At 37.1% G+C, this 23737-nt stretch overlaps 1 protein-coding gene across 2 annotated transcripts; it reads right to left on the bottom strand.

Moving 5' to 3' along the window:
* Positions 1–239: 239 nt before the first annotated feature.
* On the bottom strand, positions 240–23737 carry LOC117904530 (AMSH-like ubiquitin thioesterase 1). 2 transcript variants are annotated; one of them, XM_034817185.1, is made up of 14 exons: positions 23429–23736; positions 14828–14892; positions 14516–14591; positions 14250–14420; positions 11866–11960; positions 3491–3596; positions 3370–3416; positions 2777–3104; positions 2544–2633; positions 2399–2461; positions 2224–2298; positions 888–950; positions 749–801; positions 240–650 (listed from the first exon to the last, which is right to left on the bottom strand). In XM_034817185.1, the coding sequence occupies exons 1-14, from the start codon at positions 23540–23542 to the stop codon at positions 476–478; spliced, it is 1521 nt and encodes a 506-aa protein (XP_034673076.1). In that variant the 5' UTR covers positions 23543–23736; the 3' UTR covers positions 240–475. The 2 variants fall into 2 exon arrangements, with proteins under 2 accessions (XP_034673076.1, XP_034673077.1); XM_034817186.1 differs by lacking the exon at positions 14250–14420 and having other exon boundaries at positions 23429–23737.

The following is a 23737-nucleotide window of genomic DNA, read 5'->3' as shown; positions in this document are numbered from 1 at the left end:
TCCAGTCATCCATTGGCACCAGCCTCCAGGCATCAGGCCTGACCCTTTTCTACTCATTTTGTTAGTTAAGTTACCGTTTGAGATTCTATTGGCACAATAAAATGCTGGACTCTTTACTGCTCTAGCCAAGCTAGTGTCTGGGTCAAGTTAGAAGATGGAGCTGAGTTGTCCTATACCTGGACCCAGCCTTCCTGAATTGCAAAAGCTAACCGTGGTTTAGATTTGTAAGAACCAAAAAAAAAAAAAAAAAAGCTTCATGTATACAAGTAGCACAATGTATCAATTATTTCCAGATGCAAGCAAGCTGCAGTTCCAACAATGGCAGCAGAGGATAGTAGAGTCAACTGGAAAATTTTCCTTCAGTCTTTGGAACACAAGTACTTAAACATTTTACAGGCTAAACAGTGAAAAAAACTGAGTCGTATATGCAAGGTGGACGAGTGGATCATTTCTCGCCCAAGCATTGCAATTGTTATCACCGAAGATCAATGACATCAAAATGTATATTGGGATTCATATAAACATCTGTACAGCTTTTGTAGATGGGCCCACCATCCGAAGGAGAATGATGTGGATGAAAGCCACGTTGGTCGCAGTGTCTTATGACTGACATGCCACCTGGAGTTGTCAGGCGGAAAATGCCATGCTTTCTGCATATGTGAAAAAGAAGGAAAAAAATTGCTTAACAATATTCATATAGCATAGATGATAATGCATTCCTTCACCAGATGAGAGAATTCACTCTTACTTTGAAGCATCCTTTGGTGCCATGACAATTGCTATGGCTTCCGGTAGCATAGTCTGAGGAGGAAAAGGGAACATTCAAACAAATAAATTATTTAAGATGACATGCTTAGGACCCAAAAAAAAATGGTGAAAGGGCACACCTGATATGAGTAATGGGTATGAAGATCAACAGAAGACATGAAACACGACTGGGTAGGATGAGTCTGAAAGTCAAACCATGGTGAATGATTAATCATTATTGATACAAAGGTTGAGCAAAGGTAAATCACTGCATTGGAACAATGGAAGCATATAAAGATTAGGAACTCAAGCATATAAATCTCATCTTCCTTACTGATAATCAAGATCCATGATAACAAAAATGGTTATGCAGTTCTCTCCTATAGATCGATTTCCATCATTCCATCATTTCTGCTCCTTGTTTGATTTGAAGCATCCATCTATTTCCATTATACATTAAGACCTTTAGATTCTATGATACTTCAACGATAGTTCTGACTCTAAATTAAACGTTGTTTTATAGTTGCATCAATTAAAACCATAGTTTCCCAAAAAAAAAATGTAGTACACCTTGGGATGTTTTCCTAATATGTATTGCAAGTTTATCCATGACTTTAGAAAATAAGGACCACTACCAATCCCTAGCCAAGCTTGTAGTGATTCGAACTTTGATTGTACCTCCTTCAATTGTTGTTACTATAGTTGCTACTCCATTTTATGTCTTAATTACATAACTATTATATATTTAGTTCTAGACCTTTCTTTTCTAAAACCTTCCACATTACCCTTCTTAGTAAACCATCTTATGCCTTCTCAAAACCAATAAATACCATAGGAAGGCCTTTCTTCTTTTCACTAAAACCTTTACATCAATTACCTAAGCCAAAAACTTCCATTGTGTGATCATCCTGGGATAAACCAAATCAGTTTTCTAATAACCTTATTTGCCGACCAAACTCCAGATCATCACCCATGTGCTTCCACACCTCAGCTGGGATACCATATTGTTCCATGCCTTTTTTGCATCTTTTCCACAGCTTCTTTGACTTTAGAGACCCTTTGCCATGTAGACACTAATTCCAGAAAGTGCCAATAATTTCTAAAGGGGAAAAGGATAAAAATTAGAATGAACATCTCATGGTTTCCACGGCCATGGATTGAGACATTGCAGCAATCTTCACCAAGGATAATGTGTACCAAACTGTACTTGGAGTGTTAAAACAAGTAATAAGATGAAATTTTAAAATTTACCACATTAGCTCTTTTCCAATACTATATTTATATACCATTACAGAACCAAGAATGTAGCAACATTTCTAATAACAGATGAAATAAGCCAGCTGCTTCTAAAGAACACCCACATGCTAACCATGAACAAGTATTGCCAAAAAAGTGTTATTTATTATAATGAATTTAATTTTAATAGTAAACCAGCCAGATGATCATAAGATTATGATCGGACGAAAAAATACTTACATGTATCCACCCAAGAGGGAAGAGGGATTGCTTATCCTGCACTTCAAAAATTTCCTCTTCATTTGTGGTCTGACACTGATCAGGAATTACAAATTAATCCTAACAGTTATAGAGGTGCAATTTTATGCAGCAGATATGAAATATCTCCACACAACATTTAAAGAAACTGACTTACTGAATCTGATGTTGACTCCTGCTTCGGAATAATGAGAGCTGTGACATAAAATTTTCTGTTCTTCTGCAGTAAAAAAATTTTAAAACATTAAATATGACATAGTGCTTAAAACCACTGTAGTGGGGTTACATTGTTCAACACTCACAAGTGAACCTGCAAGGATACCACAAGTTTCCAAATTCCTGACAGTGTTCGACTTAGCAAGCTTCAAGAAGCTTTCCATCAATACAGTTGACTGCAAAGCAAAACAATCATTACAACAAGAGACTGCTTGCTAAATCTTATTTTTAACTGACTTACACATAACTCACAAGACGACAGAAGCTCGCATAAAAAAAAACCAATGATCAAAATGAAGAGGAAAGTCAAGAATCTCACAATGTGCATTTCGAGGGGAGCTTCAGAACAAACTAACCCATCCGTTGATGGGGTCTCCATTTGGCCATTTACCTCACTAACTTGGGTGGGAGTCTCTGGGATCAAATCTTGTACGTCTGCCAGAACAGGTGGAGGAGAAGGCTGTCTGATAATCTCTGTATGAGGAGTTTCTGTGGTTTCAAAAGAAATCAAGGAACCCAGTTCCTCAGCAGGATGAATCTGATTATCCTCGTTCAGTGTAAGGACTGATTCCAAACTAGATTGCTCATGTTCTGAGCTGCTAGCTTCATTGTTATTCATAAGTCCATCCTCCACATGATGCTGCAGACTGTTTCCCATGAAGACCACATGGTTATATGAATCCATAACCATAAACAAGATAACATAAGAATGGCAACAACCAACAAACGCAAACAATGCCAAGGACATAGGACTAGCTAATTAAAACTTTATGAACACTAAGTTCATGTCTAATAAAAATATAGTGCCATCACAAAGGTATCTTCTCATGCCATTTCCCATTATTTTAGATCTGATCTGACTTAATCTGGAAGGAAAAGTTAGTAATTCACAAATGTTGCTGACAGTCTAACCTTGGAAATTGAACTGGAGTCAAATCTAAATTGCTTGGATATTGGACCTACATTCACAAGAGAAAAGTTATTATAGTTTGTGCATTGTTCAAACCAAAGAAATACTTAAATACCATCATACCCTTTTATCAATGGTAGGTGGCTGCCACTGCCCATGAAGTCCATTTGGACCCAAAATAGAGTGTCTGGATAGAGTTTCCTCCCTTGGGCGCAGGATACCAACAGATCTACAAGAAGCATTTAAACAAGCAAAAGTGCACAATAAGGCCTAAGGATGTCATGTGTGACTTGAAACCAACCCAACTTTTTCTGTCATACACTTATCTTTATTTTCATTAAATAGAGTCTCTTTTGGTACTCAGTCCATTGAATAGAATAGAAATAATATCTACACATATATAAGTATAATGTTGCAGTTTTGAATGTCTAAAGAAAAATAAGTGTGCACAAAAATTGTACAAAAATGATTGCCAAATTCTTCAAAATTAAACAATTTGATGTTCCATGCCTTCAAGAATTTAGCAACAGTGTCAAATGGATATTTTCTCCAATTGGCAATCAAATCAAAGAACCAATAAAGGCAACATAATACAAGTACTACATAAGGGATTCTTTGGGGGAGAGGGAGAGAAGAAAAAGAAAAGAACCTAAATGTTAGGGAAAATCATTTACTAAGAATAAGATAATAGCAGGTGACAGCTCAAGGTAGAAGTACTACATGTCAGGTTGGGTTCTTTGGATACAGAAGTTTTATCCAGGGTTTCTTTTGGAAATTGAGTTTCAAAAGAAGATTAGATCTGGAAAAGAGAGATTCTGCTTCAGAGGAGCAATGCTGAAATGCTAGATTTCAAGAAACCCCACCCGGTAGTCTCCAGTAAGTAAAAAGCTTAATTTCACTTCACCTCCGGCCCCCTGGATCAAGACCTTGCACTCTCAGCGATTCGGAAATTGTAAAAATGTTATGCATTTCTTTGCTCTCTTCCCCTTCCTTTTCCACCTCCTTACCTCGGTTAGACATGGCAACCAGATAAATGTGGAACTGCGGTCATCTCCACAACCTCTTCCCATATGCATATCTTTGTAGTGTCCAGTTGACACGAATCTTGAACACAAGGCATGTCCAAACCCTCTGCCTATACACGTATCCATGTCATCTTGTGTTGTGTCATGCCGGCACAAATACTCCAGGGAAATTAGGTAGATCGATGTAACAAACTTTTATGATATATTAGGAAACAAATAAATAGCCTCTGACCGCTGGCTTAGGGGCAAAGTATTAGGGTGGGCCTGGGGAGGTTTCAAATAAATTTGTATGCCCAAAAACAGAAGTTACATCTCAAAAAAGGAAATACAGCAAATCTATGTGCAAGCTGCAGATAACTTGGACTAAATAAAACAATTTAATTTTAAAAGTAATAAAAATGGAAGAATAAAAGCATATGTAACAATAAGCTAAAGCAATAAGCTAATTCATTTTTCACATTTATTAAATTAAAATTTAACTTAGCATATAAAATTTTAGGACCAAATTGCACACAACTTTTAATTTAAGGAAAATACACCTAAGACAAAATCAAGAGGCAATGCAAATTACTTAGATGTTTAAAAGATTTTGAGCAAATACTTAGCTCACATATTTAAAAGAATGCATTATGGCCTTTGTCGCCTAGCTCAAGTGATAATGAATTGTGGTGGGGATGAAAGGTTCGAAACGTAATTCCATCAACAGAAAAAGAGAAAAAAGGGGGGAGGAGAAGGAACACAGAGAGAGAGAGCCTAGTAAATTATTTTTTGAAATATTAAAAAAAAAACATTTGGTATTTTAGGCCTTGTTATTTTACTATAGAACACATACAGTATATAAATCCATTCATCATATAAGATTCCTGTTGGTCGGCATAATTCAATACCTCAGCACCTGGAAAAAGTAAAAGATTATATAGAAACGCCAGAAGTACAATATGTTGATTCTTATAGATAATTTTTTTTTTAAAAGGGATTTCTTATAGATTAATAAATTCCATGAAGATTCCCTTTGTAAAAATTCCACAGTTGATTCAAGTAATGTGAAGAGGCATTATACAAAAAGAATATGTTACATATAATTTTTTTTACAAAAAACTTACATACTTGCATTTTTTTAATATTGTTGAACATACTCAAAAGTTAATGCTTTGTATTCTGTTTTACTTTTGCATAAAAAAAGCAAAGCTTTGAGAAAATACGGTGGCACGGTCTTAATTCCAAACGTTTTTGCTGGAAATATTCAAAACATTTCTGCCTTGTAGAAAACTGAAACAAAACCTAAAGATGGATTCAAAACCCCATAGTTTCCATCCAACTATTTTTGGTAGAGAATGAACAGTTATTAAGAGAGAGAACAATGAGAAAGGCTGCAGAAAGGAAACTGCAAGGGGGAAAAACCACTCTGGCATTGTCTCCAAGGTCTGGCTTAGGTGGCAAGGCATTTGGATGGGGGGATGTGGACATTCAATTCCAGGTTCCACGTAACCACAAAATATGTTACCCATCAACAAAGGCAAAAAAAATACCAGCTCTTACATCCCCCCACAACAAAAGCTCTACATTCAAAGACGGAGAAAGTGCCTCTTAAAACTCCTCAAGAGTCAAATCTCCTCTTTTAGCAACCAAAAGAAGTATATACATGTACACACACATGCACACAGAGATATATCACCTTCTTATAATTAGATTATTCTGATAAAGGTGATATCCATGCTAGAACAAAAGCCCCTCAATCTCTCTCAAGCCTCATGTGATAGATAATCCTCCAAGATTCTGAATAACAACATTTTTATCCGTTTTGATATTGACCCTTTTCTTGAATAAAAGCCTGTTGGGCAAATGTCTTATAAGACTCCATCTATGGGCTTAGATGCCCACTCCAGAAAACCCTACATTAGCAGCCTAGAAGAAATATAGTTCTATTAATAGTTTGGTTACTAGGTGTTGCCTGTGCAAACAGGACTTAGAATTGGCTTTACAGATTCTCATCCATTACAAGTGGACTTCCAATTTGGGGTCCTTGGTGTTTTGCTTGTTCAGAGTATCCTGGGTGATTCCTTGCTCAAAGATTTTATGTGCAGTTGGCAGCAATCAAATCCAATTTTATATATATTTTGTGAATTGGGCTAGGATGGACATAGAATTTTATAGATTGGTTGAGCTTAAAATAAGGAGAGGGATTTTTTTGTTTTTGTCTTTCTTGTCTACATTAGGCATTTATTGTATACTTCATGTCAACTGTTTTGTGCCTTCTCTTAGACACATTTAATACATTTTCTCATTTGCCTATCAAAAAAAAGAATATTGGTTTTGTGGCTAACATGCACAAGTTGGTATGGAAATTGCCTACTTTGTGTCTAGTTTGGACAATTTGGAAAGCATGTAATAGAAGAGACTTCTGGAGGTGAAAAATTCCTTTTTAAGGGCATTATTTGTGTGATCTAGTAGGGTCATTGGGTATCCCAAAATTTTTTCCCTCGATTTTGTACATAGTTTGGGTTAAGGAAGGTGGCTCAATTGTGTATTTTTCATTATTTTTTCCTTTCTAGCCTTCAAGCACCTTGTACACTTCTTGTATACTCAAGTTGCATCCCTTTATGAAGGTGCTTTTCATTTTATTCTCTCTCATCTATTTGCCTGAAAAAAAAAAGTTACTTTATTTAAGCATTAATAAATAACACTTGCTATAAAAATCAAATACTTCTTCCCTATAATATTGCTAAGCAAATAATTTAACATTATTAGCATTAAGCCCTGTTTATATAAGAAGCAATCTAGAAGATGCAATATTGTTCCATCCAAGGCATCCTATGAACTAATTACCCTACTAGATTAATCGAGGGTAAAGTTAGAAAGCTCCCCCTGGTTTCATAAAATATCATGGCCTTCCAATGAGGTTAATCAAATATCACTTGTCACACCTCAGGACTGGTAATTTATTTCCCATCTTTGAAACATCACCAATTCAAAATTCATAATGGTCCATAATCTGATTAAACTGACACCATTTGAGAAGATTAAGGCAATAACTTAGTTTATAACTTAATAAAAGGGTGGATAAGGAAAAACTATAAACTAACCAAATTTATGGTGCTAAGAAGGGGAAAAGTTATTTTCCCAAATATGGAAGAGGATGTTTTATATGCAAATTATGTGTATGAATTGACATGAAAAGGAGCCTAACAAAAAATAGCACAACCCAAATACATAGAATGTGTACAAGGTGCCAAAACCAGATTAGCCCATATCCAAGCTATCTACAACATACAACAAGGAAAGATCAATCCTCACCATCAAGTACTTGGATGACAAAAAGAAAGATTTGAGAGACATATATTCAAAATCAAATCCAAATTCTCTAATCATTTAAAAAAATCTTCTATTTTATCCTTCTAGATAGTTCAAAACAAACATAAAGGACCACCTATTGTAAAAAACCAGCTTGCACCGTTTTCTAACAATTTTTCTAGGCTTACCAAGCAACATGCGAATTGACTACATGGGAGAGGACCTATAACTAAGAGACCATTTTCTCCTTTTCTCGTCATTATCATGGAAGGTCTAGTTAATACACTATTATTTATGGCAAAATCACGAGATTTACCAGAAAGTTTCAAAGTAGGGGTTGAGAGAAAATTAGAGTCTCTCACCTCCAGTTTGCAGATGACTATTTTTTCTTCTCAACCATAACAGACCACTATTTATGAGACCATATATGACCCTTGAAATATTTAGGATTGCCTTGGGGGATAACTAGAGAGCATTGGAACTTTTGAACCAACTTGCAGAAAAAAAAAGATTCAAGGCATCCGGATGGACGTAAAAAGGCTTACTTATCTCTAGGGGGGAGAATTGCATGAATGGAATCTTATTTAGATAATAGATCCACCTAATTCCTCACTATTTTCATGATTCCAACAAAGCGTAACTCTAGGATAGAGAAGATATAGAGACTTTTGAGGTTTAGGGAGACGGAGAGGACCAAGGACTAGATCATTAGGTGGAGATGGCATGTAGACCTAAACTAAAAGGGGCTGGCACAAGGAGATGGCATGTATCCTTCAAATATTGACCCTAAATGTTTTTCTATCCCTGTAAGTTGTATCCGGATTTCCATCTATTTATGCTGTGTGATGAACTGATCCTGTCCAATTGATTAACACTGAAAACTTCAAATTTGTTTGAAGATGAAAAATGAGAAGGTTTTGCTCCTGTTGATCTTACCATTAATTCTTAGAAATTGGAAAATAAGTTAGAGGCTTTCCGTTCTCTCCCATGAATCTATGTGATTCATTGTTATCAATTTATGTTTGTGCTTTATGGGGACTCAACTCATCAAAATTCCCTCTGATCAGTTGTCAATCTAGTCTAGTTCCACAAATCTGGTTTCCTTTCATGAAATCTCTTCATGGCCTGATTTGAATTTGCTAAGGTGGAAATTGAAGATAAAGAAGAAATTAAAGTGAAAGGGCAATATGCAAGGGACTGTCTCTGACAGGCTGCCTATAAACCCAAAGCAAGTAATCCAATTGGTAGTGAGTGACTTGAAGTTGATCCTTGAGTTTTCAGGTTCAAGTGTACAGAGGTATGAGTTCCCAGCCCAAACCTGTTTGAGACCATTGCATTTCCCATCTATTTCATTTTTAGATGGTAGCTAAGTTAGGTTTGCTGTTACTTTTTAAGTCCAATGGTTGAACAAGTTTTCAGATCTGTAAAAGGGAGAAACACTTTCCTCAAGGACCAACATTTTTTAAATTGATCAAACAGAGTGGGTTTATTTGCACACTTATTGCAACAAAAGCATGGAACTTGTCCATATGCAAGTTGATGAGATCAGTTTGAAGGGAAGTGTTCGCAGAGAGTTACATAATAACGAGAATTCCAGGAGATACGCCCAAATCAACCCCTATCTCCCCCCATTCACTCTCACATGAGTCTTCTTGACTTGAGAAGAAAACCTAAAGCATCATGTCCAGTTTTGAATCCTCAAGGTTTCACTAAAATACAGGTGCCCAGAGCAACCCCATAGATTCAACCCACATTCAATCATTCATACTGGCAAAATGATTAGCTGCTGTAGTGGCAAACCAATCAAATGCTACAGAAAAAATATTTTGAAAGTCACAACCATCTCCCACTTCATCAGTCAACTTACCCTCTTAGAACCAGTGATACTTTAGTGCACAAAACTTCATGTGCTTGAGAAGACTCCTGTGAGTCCCTGGTTCTTCTTCCTCTAGCGGAGTGTTTCTTTGATGATGGAACTTCATGTGCTTCCATTCCCTCATGCTCTTCCTTTTCTGGTCTGAGGGGAACTAGGCGGGATTAATGGAGGTCGAGGAGGGTGTTCTTCTGCAGGAGACTATGGATAAGGCTGAGATTTTGGGCGTGGCTGCTGGATGATTCTACTGAATAGTGATGCTTTGAACTTTCAAGCTGGTTTGGCCAAGCAAGTGAGTGGGGCACTGAAGCTTTTTCAGGGGCAAGGCAGGGTGGGTGAGTTGACTCCTGATGATTCCAAGGGACTTGCCTGTACTGATCAACCTCTTCTTAGATCTGTTTGTGTTTGTTATGGGAACAATGCCCTACCTGGTTCAACAGGAAGTTTTTGTTGTCCTGTAAGTATGTGGGAGTGTCTGGGAAGGGTTATGAGGACGGTGCTTTCAGAACTTTGATGAAGATTGGGGAGATGGGGGAGGCTAGTCAACGAAACGCCTCGATATCGAAAAGGAAGGGTGCAATCATTAGCTCATAAAAGCATAGAAAGCTTCAAAAGCAGTTCAGCTCAGTAGGTTATGCGGAGTGAACAGGAATGAGGATGTAGCGGCTAATTGATCCTTAGATGAGGTTGTTCAATGAAGATTGAAATTTTTTCATCTAATGTCAAGGTCTCGATGATTTTGATAGAAGGCAGGTGATCAAGCATTTGTTGGTTCTCCAAAGCTTATTTGAAGTGAGTATAGGAGACGGAGACAGAAGCTATGTCTTTCAAGGTTTTAGGAGTTTAGGGGTGGACCACCGTTTTGGAATTGTGGGCTCTTGATGATAGGGTGCTGGTGATGGTGTGCCAATGTTTTGACACACTAAAATCTTTAAGTGTTTGGAGATGGAAGAGAGGGCTTTTTCTGTTTCTTGTAATGCATGTTCCTTGGGGTGTATGGTTTGGTGGCTGGGGAAGAAAAGAAGGAGATATGGGAGCAGTTGGGAGTTGTTCGAGAATTACAGGAGTGTTGGTGTATTGGAGGAGATTTCAATAACATTCACTTTTCCAGTTGAATGGAAGAATCCTAGCCAGCTTTTAAGTTGCTGGATATCCCATTGCATAGAGTGCTTTTACTTGGTGTTGTGGTCATGGCCAAGTTGGACTTTCCTCATCCCGCTGGATCAGTTTCTTTTTGCAGGGGACTGGAAAGAGCATTTCTCAAAAGTGATGCAAGCTACCTTCCAAAGCCTGTATCTGATCACAACCCTGTTCTTCTGGCCTGCAAAGGTGCCTGGGGAAAATTACGTGGCCCTCGGGTACCCCCAGCTACATCCTAGCAAGGAAGTTCAAAGCCTTAAAAGAGGGTATGCTGTGTTTGAATAAAAAAGTTTAGAGATGCTCTGGGGCCAAATATCTTGCCTTAGAACAGATTAGGTTCTGGGACAGTTAAGACTAAAGAGAAGGATCATGCTCTGTAAGTGGAGGTTGAGATTTGGTCTTGGATGAATTTAATAAGCTGGCAATTATGGAAGAAACCTTTTGGAGATAAACATCGAGGGTACTATAGCTTAAATAAGGGGATAGAAATACAAAGTTTTCCCATAGGGGATGACTTCATTAGGAAATTGAGGATGATTTCTCTGTTGTTGCCTCTTGGATTAAGAAAGGTAGTAGGTGTCCTTAGAATTGTCGTTATAGGAGGTATATTTAAATCACTCACAGAGGCTCAAGTTGGCACTTGGTTGAGGACCACAACTTAATGACATGCTAAGTGATGGATTTGACCGTGGAGGCGCTTAAGGGAGTCTACATCCCAACTTGAGATGGCAACTTCTGGAGTGTTGCTGTCCTGGGTGTCATGGTCTAATTTTGCCTGAGTTATACTCTTCTTTTTTTTTTTCTTATTTCTTTTTTGTGGCATCGTTTAGAAGGAACCCCTTCATCCTACAGAAAACTTCATTTTTTATCTAGACTACTTTATGTGCACTATGCTTGGCAAACATACTGCTTAAATCATTAGAATTTGCAAAGAGATCTAAGTAATCAAGCTTCTCCAAGCTGCAAACACCTCATACAAAATAGAAGGCATAAAAATGCATAAATCATAAGGAGCATGATGGGGAAAAATGATGTCAAAATTTTGAATGAATAGATTGCATAAACTCTGTTCTAGACACACAACTCAGCAGGTAATTGATCTTTAACAGAGAGATGAAAAAGCCTTTTAATCTACTTTCATTTCAGAAAATAAGAAGCAGAACACTTACAGTCTGCGGAATTGCTCTTCCACTGGCTTGGCTCGCGAGAACTGCTGAATCTTTGAACCTTGATATTCAAAATCTCGAGCAGTGGGTCGTGGTGTCTGTCAGATTTGGAATTACTTATAGAAAAGCACAAGTTTATTTTGACATAGCACATAACTTACTAGAGCAGCAGTGTACAAGAGGAGGCCGGAAACATGCAAAGAAGAAAATAATAACTGCCTGGAGTATACAATTCAGACACTTTGAGAAAAAAACTACTCCTACAATCCTTTTACCACCTTGCTGAGGTGATAGGTGATGATTGGAAAAAGGAAAAAGAGAATATATATATATATAGCAAGGTTTGAGGGTTGAGACAAAATTTCAAGTTTTTTCAAAAGCTCTTGAGGGTTGAGACAAGGAGACCCTTTGTCTCCTTATTTGTTTATCTTAGTGATGGAGACCCTCTCTCACTTGCTTTCTAGGGCAAAGGAAGGTGATTTTATTGAGGGATCCCCAATCAAAAGAAGGGATGATGTGGGAGTGGAGGTCTCCCATTTGTTCTTTGCAGATGATACTCTCATATTTTATGATGCTAGCAAGGAAAATCTTGAGCACCTAAATTGAGTCTTTATGTGGTTTGAGGCGTGTTCAGGGTTAAAGATTAATTTGGAGAAAAGTGAATTGATTTCAGTTAGGGATGTCCCAAATTTAAAGGAGCTTGCCAAGGTTTTAGGTAGCAAGGTGGGTACCCAACCAACCACCTACTTAGGCCTTCCTTTAGGTGCTCCTTACAAGTCTATTAGGGTTTTAGGAATGAGTTGAAAAGCGGTTCCAAAAAAGGTTTGCTTTGTGAAAGAGGCAATATCTTTCAAAAGGTGGAAGACAGACTTTGAATAAGAGCATTTTATCTACCTTACCCATTTACTGCATGTCCCTCTTTATTATCCCTAAAAGAGTGGTGTATAGATTGGAAACAATTCAAAAGGACTTCCTTTGGAGAGGAGGGACTTTGGTTAACAAGCCTCATCTGGTAAATTGGTAGGTGGTTTGCTTGGAAAAACAAAAAAAAGGGGTTTGGGTTTTAGAAGCCTTTCAATTCTCAACAAGGAACTTCTAGGGAAATGATCTTAGAGATTTGAGAGGGAAATGAATCCTCTTTGGAAAAAGGTGATTGTTGCAAGTATGGGCTAGAGGAGGGGGGTTGGTGCTCAAAAGAGGTGGGAGAGAGACATGGAGTGGGGGTTCGCAAGGCAACCAGAAATGGATGGGAGGCTTTCAAAGATGAACTAATCTTCAAGTTGGCTTAGGGAACCGAGTGAAGTTCTGGAATGATAGGTGGTACGCGGATTTGTCTTTGAGGGATTCCTTCCCAAACCTTTATTCTATAGCCTCTTCTAAAGATGTTTAGGTGGTTAATGTTTGGGATGGGAATAGTTGGGGTCCAAGGTTTAGTAGACAATTCAATGACTAGGAGATGGAGGAAGTAGATGCCTTTTTTGAGAGGTTGCATGACCAATCCACCTCTTTGGGTACTGATGATGTTATGGTTTGGATGGAGACAAAAAACAATGATTTTTCAGTTAAATCCTTCTACTCTTCCTTGGCAAGTAGGAGAGTGGAGTCTTTCCCTCATAGTATAGTTTGGAACTCCTGGGCTCTTATAAGAACTAACTTTTTTGCTTAGAAAGCAACTTCGGCTAAGATTTTGACTTAGAAAGAAGGGATGGAAGATGTTTAATAGATGTTATTTATGCAAAGTAGAAAAAGAAACGGGTGACTATATTCTCCTGCACTGTCCGAAAGCTTGCATGTTGTGACAATTGATTTTTGCTTTATTTGATGTACAATGGGTGATGCACTCTTCTATGAGAGGGGTGCTCTTCAGTTGGGGAGACTCTTTAGTTGGCAAAAAAAGCCAAAAGGCTTGGAAAGTTGCTCCTTTATACCTTTTTTGGTCCATTTGGAGGGAGAGAAATAGGAGAGCTTTTGAGAATTGTGAAAGTTTGGACGAAACAATTAAAAGTTCTTTTTTGTATCTATTTTGGGATTGGATTAGATTGCACATTAGGGATGAGTCTATGTCATTGTTAGATTTTGTGGATTGGTTAGGTTCCCCATAGGATGCGATTGCTTATTTTTATGTATTCACCCCTTTTGGTTCTTGTCGTTTTGTATACATCGTGTATACTTTTTTAATACAATATCCTTTTACCTATCAACTACATATGTATATATATATATATATATATAGCAAGGTGGTAAAATAGGTCTCAAAGAGAAGTGGGAAGAGAAGCATTTTCCATCGACAGTATGGTTATGGCTCTACAGCCCAGTCAACAACCTAGAAAATAATAATCACAAATGACTAGCAACTTCCCAATGATATGATGACACATTAACTGTACCTTTGTCATCTCATGTTTCGTCAAAGTTTGTTTCCTAACATGAGGCCATTCCAGTGAGGAATCAGCACCCCATCTGTTTACTTGATATGTATGTTTCTGGTTCAATTCATCAATCTTCTGTCGCACGGCTGGCTTCAATTCCTCCAACTCACACAGGGCTCTCAATAAGTTCTATCACAATTTTACAGAAAGTATATCACCCTATTTAGACATGAAATAAGAACTTGTTTTTATAGTAAAGCATACTCGACAAAAGCTGATATTACCTTCTTCAAATAATTCTTTTTGCTTTGTAGAGATGCCTTATAATCACGATGGCATGGTATAGTCTCAGAAGTTAAACTGAAAAAAAGGAACAGAATTAGATGACACTTCAGGAAAAGAATAGAAGATACTACATGAAGTTAATCCTACCATGCCCATAAACTGAGCTGGTTGTACATTTTATAAACCAGCTACAAACTCTATATCTAGTTAAAACAAAGAATTTATGAGCTGGTTTTGCATTTTATAAACCAGCGACAAACTCTATCTCTAGTTTAAACAAGAGTTTATATAATCTGATTCTCTTTTCTCACCTTGAAAACCTTAGAAGCATAATATAGAGATCTATAATGTTCTTCTCTTCTCGAAATATGTCAGCCTACAATGTCAGGGTTAAAAATTAGGAGCTAAAAAACCATTTTATTAACAAGAAGCTCGAGAGGAAAAGGAAAACTAGCAATAATAATATTAGTAATGTAGAAAGAAGTTACTTCAAACAGGGAATGTGGAAAACAGATTGAAGGAACAACAAAAAATTAATACCACAATCATCAAGAGAGAAGGAACAGAAAAATAGACATTCACAAATGCTCCTATTTCAATGTTTTAGGTGTTCATGATAAGGAAGTGCTTTTAGATGTGATTTAGGTAACCCAGGTCATTCAAGTTAAATTTCAAGTATGAACCTCTCCACCTTGGGTTCCACTTTCAGTACTTTCAGTGGATTTATTCAAGTTTCAAGGAATGCGTTTTACGTAACCTAGGTCAGCTAGGGATTGGAAGGGTGATCAGACACCATAGTGTTTCAGTGGTGAGGGTTTTCTTAAAACCAGCAGGAGAGGATTTAGGCATCCAGACAGAGATTTTAGTCCTTTTAGAAAACTTTCTACAGTCAGGGCTCATTGCCTTTCTAACTTATAGGTGGAAGAGGATTCTACTATTTTGATATTTTAGGTGTCTATCACAGAGAAGGCCTGCCCTTGAGGCCTGCCTCAAGTGCTAAGGAATTGGATGGGATTGTGGGAGGTACTAGGTCCAAGTCCTAGTGGGGACCAAAAAAATAAAAATCAAACAGAGGGCCTTGGAGGTATGATGGGTGGCTGCATCAAATTCTAGATGTTGCTTGTGACTCGGGCTGTTCTTTTTGACAGTCTCCTCATTCAGCTAATAATATCACTGACCTTTTGTAAGGGACTGTTTTACCCCCCTTGAGGAATGTAGAGACACTCTACCTTATACAAGTTCATGCAGTGCTGTTTTGATGTGTAGCTTTCCTCTTATTCCAATTGGAGAAGTTCTCTAGGTTTCTCTTTTAATCAACTTTGGTATATTTTGGAAGGATTTCTCATCCTTCATCAGAACTTAAAAATCCATATTAATGAATTAGTCTGTTTCTGATAAATAAATAAAAAATAGAAATGTTAAGTATCCAACCTATATAATGCCGAATACCCCCATTTTATAGGGAAAAAAGTAGGGAAAAAAGGGCCATTCAACATTGCTTTGGTTGTATAATTTGTTAATATGACTACTGAGATGCCTAATAAAATGTTCAGTACCCCATAATTTGAGATGCCTGATAAGAACCTTACAGCAGCAAGGATCAAAAAGTAATCTCTACTGTGCAAGGGCCATATAGTGTTCTCCAAACAAAAATACAATAGGAAGAATCATTTGATACAAAGCGTGTAGCGCAGAAGTAAAATCATGGCATGCATTTTTTTCAAGTATTAAGACATGTTCACACCATTTGATACAAAACGAAAAGCACAAAGTGAAAAAATTTCTTGTTTCTGTCCCTTTTAAGTCACAATGGTCCTTGACTTCTACAAAGCACCCTGGCCAGCATGCCTATCTACCAATTGTCTCTTTTCTGCATGCCTAAGCTAGTTGCAAAAAGGCTCGAAAAACTACAAAGGGATTTTCTTTGGGGAGGGGGAAGCACGGAAAGAAAAATCCATCTAATCAAATGGGAGGTGGTGTGTACCCAAAAGGAGAGTGGGGGCCTAGGTATTCGGAAAATAGATCTCTTGAATAAGGCCCTGTTGGGTAAATGGATTTGGCGGTTCGCCTTTGAGGAAGAATTCCTTTGGAGGAAGGTGATTGGGGTGAAGTATGGCCAAGTGGGATTTGGTTGGAGAACAAAGGAGGCCCGCGGAACGTTTGGGGTGGGGGTTTGGAGGGATATCTTGAAGGAGTCGTCTTGGTGTTGGGATAATATAGAGTTCAAAGTGGGAAAGGGGACTAAGGTTAGTTTCTGGACTGACCATTGGTGCGGAAATGAGGTGTTGTCCCAAGCTTTTCCCCAGTTGTTTGCTTTGGCAGCCCAAAGGAATGCCTCGGTAACTGAGATGTGGGATTCCAGTTTTGGTCAAGAAGGTTGGAACATAAGACTCTCTAGAAACTCTAACGATTGGGAGCTGGACGCCTTAGGAGAGCTGTTGCATATGTTGAGGGATTTGAGGATTTCTCTTGAAGAGGACTCAGTGATATGGAAAGGAGGGGGACACGGCCGCTTTCGGATTAGAGATGCCTACAAGTTGTTGACAGGGCCTAATGTCACTACCTTCCCGAAAAAGAGCATTTGGGTGGACAAGGTCCCAACCAAAGTTGCTTTTTTTGCGAGGGAGGTTTCTTGGGAGAAGGTCCTAACTTTGGACAAACTTCAAAGACGGGGCTGGTATCTTCCAAATCGGTGTTTTTTGTGTGGTTGTGAAGAAGAAAATGTAAATCATATTCTTTTACACTGTACAGTTGTAAGGGTTCTCTGGGAGATTGTCTTGGCCTTATTTGGGGCTAATTGGGTGTTCCCAAAGAAAGTCAAAGAGATGTTAGTCAGTTGGAGGGGCCCTTTTGTGAGGAGAAAGAGGAAAAGGATTTGGACTTCCATCCCGTTGTGTATTTTTTGGACGGTTTGGAAGGAGAGAAATAAATTAACTTTCAGGGGGGGCTTTCTAGCTATTCAGAATCTAAAGAATTCTTTTGTTTGTAACTTGTGGAGTTGGGCTAGGGTGTATATGGGAGAGGAGTCCTCTTCGCTTTTAGGTTTTTTGGAATGGCTTGTCATTCCCTAAGGGGTGGTGAGTGTTGTTTTTTGTTCAGGCTGCTATGTATACTTCCTGTATGCTTTGTGGCTTTTTGCCTCGTTCTATATATATGCGCACTTATCTAAAAAAATGGTCCTTGACTTCTATCTCCAAGAGATTTCCTCCAACATAAGTAGATGATTAAATTCATCCTTAATCTCCCTCTAATTATCCTTTCTCCACCTCTGGCCAAGGTCTTTCCGTCTCCCTGTTGTTCCAAAAGCTAATCTTGTTCCAAGCCATTTCTTTCTAAAAGGATACATTACCAAAAATCTCCTTGTTATACCACTTTAAGTCGTCCTTCAAAGCTATTAACCTTTTCACAAGCACATACATGGAAGTGCTTGCCATGACTTTACCAAGTCTCCAAAACCCTCTACTTTCAACCACAAATTCTCAAATCTAAAAGGAATTTTTCTTTTCCTAGTCCCACCGCATTATACCCAAATGGGCAAGCACTAGTCTTGGGAACAAGATTTGAGAAACAAATGAGAAATGTCCCTCCCAATCACCTCTACAAAGAAAATGATCCAAACGAGACAAACAAAGGCCACCTTTCCCTCCACACGAAGTAAAAATACCGGAGGACATACTAGCTCAACTTCTCAATTGTGAAACCAAGGTTTGGTTAATCTCAATTTTGATGATAATAAAATAAGGTTTGGAATTAATGTTTCATCTTGAGTTTGCAATTACAAAAACAAATCAAGTCAAAAGAAAACCAAGAAAAAGAAGACCACCTCAAATAGAAGAGCTTTCAAGATTTTGAGTAAGATCATTTTGTAAGGTTATTGGTACAATAGGATCATGCATCTTATTTTTATTCATACACCTAAAATCATCTAAAAGTTGAATTGCCTTAAAATCCTTTATATTTGAATGATTTCATGTTTTCAATTAAAACATTTCTAAACTTCTCTAAAGAGTTTTTAAGAAATGTTACACAAGTTTCTAGAGGTTTCAAAGCTCAAAACCAGATTATTTGAACACTTCACAATGCAACCGGTCATAGGGCCAAGGAACTGGTTGAGCCAATTGGGCTTGACTAGGTGAGATGCATTTTGCACCATTTTTCTTCCATCTAGTGCTCAACCAATTGAGCTTTTGGCTTGTCCGATCAAGAACAGACCAAGGGTCAGTTGAGCCTCAAAAAGCCCAATAATCACCTACAAAGCATTTATTGCCCAACAACTAGTGAACCTGTTGCTCAACCAATCGACCCCTTAACTTGCCTAACAATTGGTTTGGGCTTCCAAACCTTAAAAAGCAACTTCAATCTTCATTGTTTTATAAAGCTTAATATCCCAAAATCTATTTCAAATATATATGAGCCTTAGGGAAAAGTTGTTTAGTGCACTTTAATTCAAAACTTACATATCCTTTTTTTTTTTAATAGGTAAATTTTTTGTCTCCATTGTGACTTCAACCTGAAACCTCCCATAAACCCTCCCCATCCCTTTACCACTTGAGTCAGGCCTCAAGGACCAAAACTTGCATATCCATTTAGCGCACATCAATCCTAGTTTATCTTACATCCATCTGAACTTAAATTTGTACTAAGATTTTGAGAGTTTAATTCTCAATCATTTCTTGTAACCTTTATGAGGTAAGCTCGAGTATGGGGTATCACTTGAGAGAAAAATCTAAGTGTCAGGTATCACTTAGTATTTGCTAAGTGTGGGGTATCACTTAGGGAGTTCAAGAGTGAAGCATCTCGTACAGAATTTTGTAGCACCAATTAAAGTCGATGAATCCAATTATAAAGCTTAAAGGCTTGTATTGAAGTCTTGGTATAGTGGAACCTCAAGCTTGGGATTGAAGATGGAGGAGAGTGGGTGTAGGTCGGATTGTGCCGAACCACTATAAAATCTTGTGTTCACATTCTCTCTTCCCTACTCTCTTTACTTTATATGCAATTGTTTTTCCATTATGTTTATTATATATTTGCATATGGCTGTTTCTTCCCCCCACTCCCTTTTCTTTCTAAGGTGAATATTTTTTATTGATCTAGCTAATATCCTAACATCAATGAACTCTAAAAGGGCTTTGATGGTAGAAGAAAACATACTACAATTGTTTTTCAATTGGAAGTAAATCACATTAACGTCACCACCTAAGCACTAAGGATCTTTCTGAAGCCCTCTGCTGGTGTCAAACTCCTCCCACATCTCTCTTCTTTCCATGTCTAAGGGTGGGCCATAGATCCCTAAAAAAATCAATATAAAGTCATTCTCATAGTTCTTGAATCTATAAGATAAGGAATAAGCCCCCAACTCCATTATCAAACAATCTAATACTCTTTCATCCTAGATCAACAAACCCTCTACCTTCAAGAAAACCCCAACCTAAACTCTGACCTACCCCTAAGCTATTGCGTATCCCAAAGGACATAGAGTTGATCTTTGTCTCTTGAAAGCAAATCAAGTCATCTTGATCATGCAAGCCTCTATGTTCCAAGAGAGAATGTGAAGCTTAATTTGGAAACATACCTTTTTCAAAGACCAAACATCCATTACGCCTTCTACTTCATTCCCATCACAGTTAATGGAATTGAATAATTTCCTATATTTCCTTAAACTAGTACCACTACTCACTAATAAAAAATTAAAAAAAAAAAACACTAGTGCCACTACTCACCTTTTAAACGAATTATATTATTAAAACCACCTTGCTTCTCAATTTCCATTTTTTTTTTTTATAAGTAAACGCACAAAAAAAAATATATATATATATTAGAATAAAAGGCGCCTTAAGGTTGACCCAAAGCATATAGGGGATATACAAGAGGCACCAAAAAGCAAGAACAAAAAAAAAAGGGGATACAAAAAATCACTAGCCCTCATCTAGAACCCAACCAATCAAAAAAGTTGATTAAAGGAATTTTCATTAAAACGTTTAGTATATCATTTTCACACCCTTCTACAGAGACTTCCACATTTCTACAAAACCAAAGGAATTTCTAACTCCCCCATTAAGAAGGCTTCGCCCTTGTCTGCGTGTTACCTTGAACCACTACTAGTGGCAATTTAAAGCCTACTAAGCCATTTGAGCTAGATAAGAGAGGAGCATCCAAATCAAACTCCTACAAACCTCAATGGTACTCATTTCCATCTTTCACATTATTAAAATGATCATTAAAAATGTGTTTGGCCTAGTTCATGCCAATATTAATATTCAAAATTCTACTATTTCAATTTAATGCTAAAAATGACAAAATAAAATTCCTATCTTTTTCATATAATCAATTTATGATAAATTTAATTCACCATTTTTAAAAAATTTCACAATGATTTATGTTTTAACTTGGTTTTAATGTGTAAGTAATTGCTAATTTTCTAACATTAGTCTAGGCTAGAAACAACAAAGAATTCATATCCTTTTCATATAATCACTTTATATTGAATTTAATCATGATCCTTATTTTAACTTTGTTTTAACTTTTAAGAAATTGTTAATTATGTAATTGTTGAACAACCAATTTTCCTAAAAGCTTAAACTTGTAGAATTTAGGTTCACAATGCATTTTAAGCTCCTTAACAGTGACATTGGTTTAAACTAAAAACTAACGAATTCAAGTTTACACTACAAACAACTAAATTACATTTTATATATTTTAAATCTATATTAAACACTACCCATACTCATTTTCCATTATCTATAATATGCCTTGAATACCTATTATCCATATCCATAACCCACATCCAATACTTACTTTCTATTAAAATATATGCTATACTCATTACCCATTACCTATTACCAAATGCCAAAGACATGTGCTACTATGGAAAATACTTACAACATATAAATCAAGTATTTTATCATCAAATCAAATTTGAAAAACGGATTTTTTTCTACAAGGGGGAACCGATGTAGCCCTGACACATGAAGATGGTTTTTTTCTTCTAAATACTTCTTGTTATTTTAGATTTCCTATCATATAGATCTTCTATTGTTTTAGTTTTCTTATTTATTTTTATGTTTCTTTTAGATAATTAAGTCAATTACAACTACAAAAAAATTTCCTTTTTTTCTCTAGGATTATTAGGTTTATAAATACTTTATGATTGTTACAGTTTAGTGAGATTTTTATTACTTTTTATCAATAAAAATAGTTTTTACAATTTGAAGATTCTAACAAAGGCGATCTTCATTATTTTATTTTTTTTGATAGACAAAGACATAATGAAAAGGTGATCTTCATTATTCATTCTTGCTCTTAATGTTTTAGGTGTTCTAAGAAATCAACAAGACTTTAGATATATAAATCTTGGTAATTTCAATAAGAAAATCAACAAACTCTAGAATATGACACTTTTCGTCTTTTTTTATTAGAAACACAACATTTTCATTGAAATGGATTAAGAGTACAAAAAAAGGATGACAAATCCTTCCAACAATTACAAAATCTAATCAAAACTGAGGTCAAGATGCCTTCTCCAAAAATACATTGCCAATGATCCTCTCTTTGCTAATTTTACCCTTTTGATATTGAAAATCAATTGTATTATTTGCTTATCAAAAAATGATCTCTTAAACAATTTTCGCTTGAAAGGTTGTAAACTGATCCAAAATAGATGGTTCTAAAGATATTCAATGGCCAGTTGATACCATATTTAATGCACCCAAAAGATTACTTGATTGGCCTGCTAAAATACGATCAAAACAAACTCCAACACTCATATCTTTGTATAAAAAATAGACCTAGCTACTTGATCTGCACTAAAACCCATTGATTCATTATAATGGGTAACCTCCAATGCATATGGTAAACCTAGACCATTCCCAACCAGGTGATCAATGAAGGCAAAGATCTCTAGTGCCCGAAGTAGAAAAGGCCACCAGACCCATCTGTTTCAGCTATACAACTGACCCATCCCCACCATCTCCACGGATAAGAAAGACCAAAAATCAATTGATACCACAAAAACCTAACACCTATTACAACCTTTTGCCAAAGGCTAGGCAACTGAAGGCAACATTGGCCAGTAGCTAGGGCATCAACAGCTAGAACCTCTGGTAATGCTTCTGAAAAGCTCCCTCTAGGATTTTTAAGCTTCCATGACCTTCAAAGAGCCTTGAGCACACAATAACCAAGCTTGACCAAGTCTATAATGGAGATGTAATCAACACGAACCACATTATGCAAAAAAATTAAATCACTCATAAAATTGTCAATACAAGAAGACATAAGGCACCTTGCCTTGAAGCCCTTGGCACAATGTGCCCTCAGGTGGAAGAAAATAGGCTCTTCTATCTGCCAACATACTCAATTCAAATCAGCAAAGCCTTAAACCACACTCTGGATTGATCAAGCAAACCCTTCATCCAATTAGAAATTCAGTACAAATCCACAAAACCCAATTTATGAAGAGAAACCTTTGACTCTGCCCTTTCAAAACCCACCAATAGCTCTACCTGACAATTTTTTCTCAAAAAATCTAAAAACTCGAAATGATTACAAATTAAAAAGTACTTCACACAAGATTCAATGCTCACGTTTCTTTCTCCTCTTATGCTTAATTTCATAATCCCACGTCCAACCAAACATTAAGATCCCTTCTAAGATACCAACAAAGTTAATGCATTGTTTGTTAAGCATCTGCATGTAACTCTTGCTTTCGACACCCAAATTAAAGCGGAACCCTAAGTAAACAGTAACGTTTCCTCAACCAACAATTCTACCCCAATTATGGAAAACAAAAGGACCCGCACATCATGAACATTTTCGCGGCACGCCCTCATGAGAAATTATTAATCACCAATCCATTTCATAAAAACGGAGATAAAAAATAAACCCCAAAAGAAAAGAAGAAGATACAAGAGTGAAACCTGTTTGAGGATATTATCAGCGATACGGTAGTAGTAACGGAGGGAAATCCGATTATCGACATCGAGTTTCTGAGCACTGGCGGCGATGTTGATTCCTCCCGAAGAAGGCCGCATCGTCGCAGTGACCTTTTATTTTCTTTTCCTTCCTCTTGCTTTCTACAAAAACAACATTTTTCCGGATCGGAACGGAACCCTAACGCTCGGATGCGGAAGCTTCAGGGAAGCGTCGTCAATGGCGACTTGGGCTCGGAGTCGAGCGAGAAAGAGCGCGACGGAACAAGGTCATTCCGATTTGTAACGAGGGCAAAG

The sequence above is a fragment of the Vitis riparia genome, chromosome 17 (genome assembly GCF_004353265.1).
Source record: "Vitis riparia cultivar Riparia Gloire de Montpellier isolate 1030 chromosome 17, EGFV_Vit.rip_1.0, whole genome shotgun sequence".
Lineage (NCBI taxonomy): Eukaryota > Viridiplantae > Streptophyta > Magnoliopsida > Vitales > Vitaceae > Vitis > Vitis riparia.
This window is presented reverse-complemented; position numbering and strand designations above follow the sequence as displayed.

Excerpts from the sequence above, each read along its gene's own strand:
- LOC117904530 (XM_034817185.1), bottom strand. The coding sequence starts at position 23,542 with ATGCGGCCTTCTTCGGGAGGAATCAACATCGCCGCCAGTGCTCAGAAA. Across the intron at positions 14,421-14,515 it reads AAAAGAATTATTTGAAGAAG|AACTTATTGAGAGCCCTGTG; the intron begins GTAATATCAGCT and ends AAATTGTGATAG. Across the intron at positions 651-748 it reads GCACCAAAGGATGCTTCAAA|AAAGCATGGCATTTTCCGCC; the intron begins GTAAGAGTGAAT and ends TCACATATGCAG.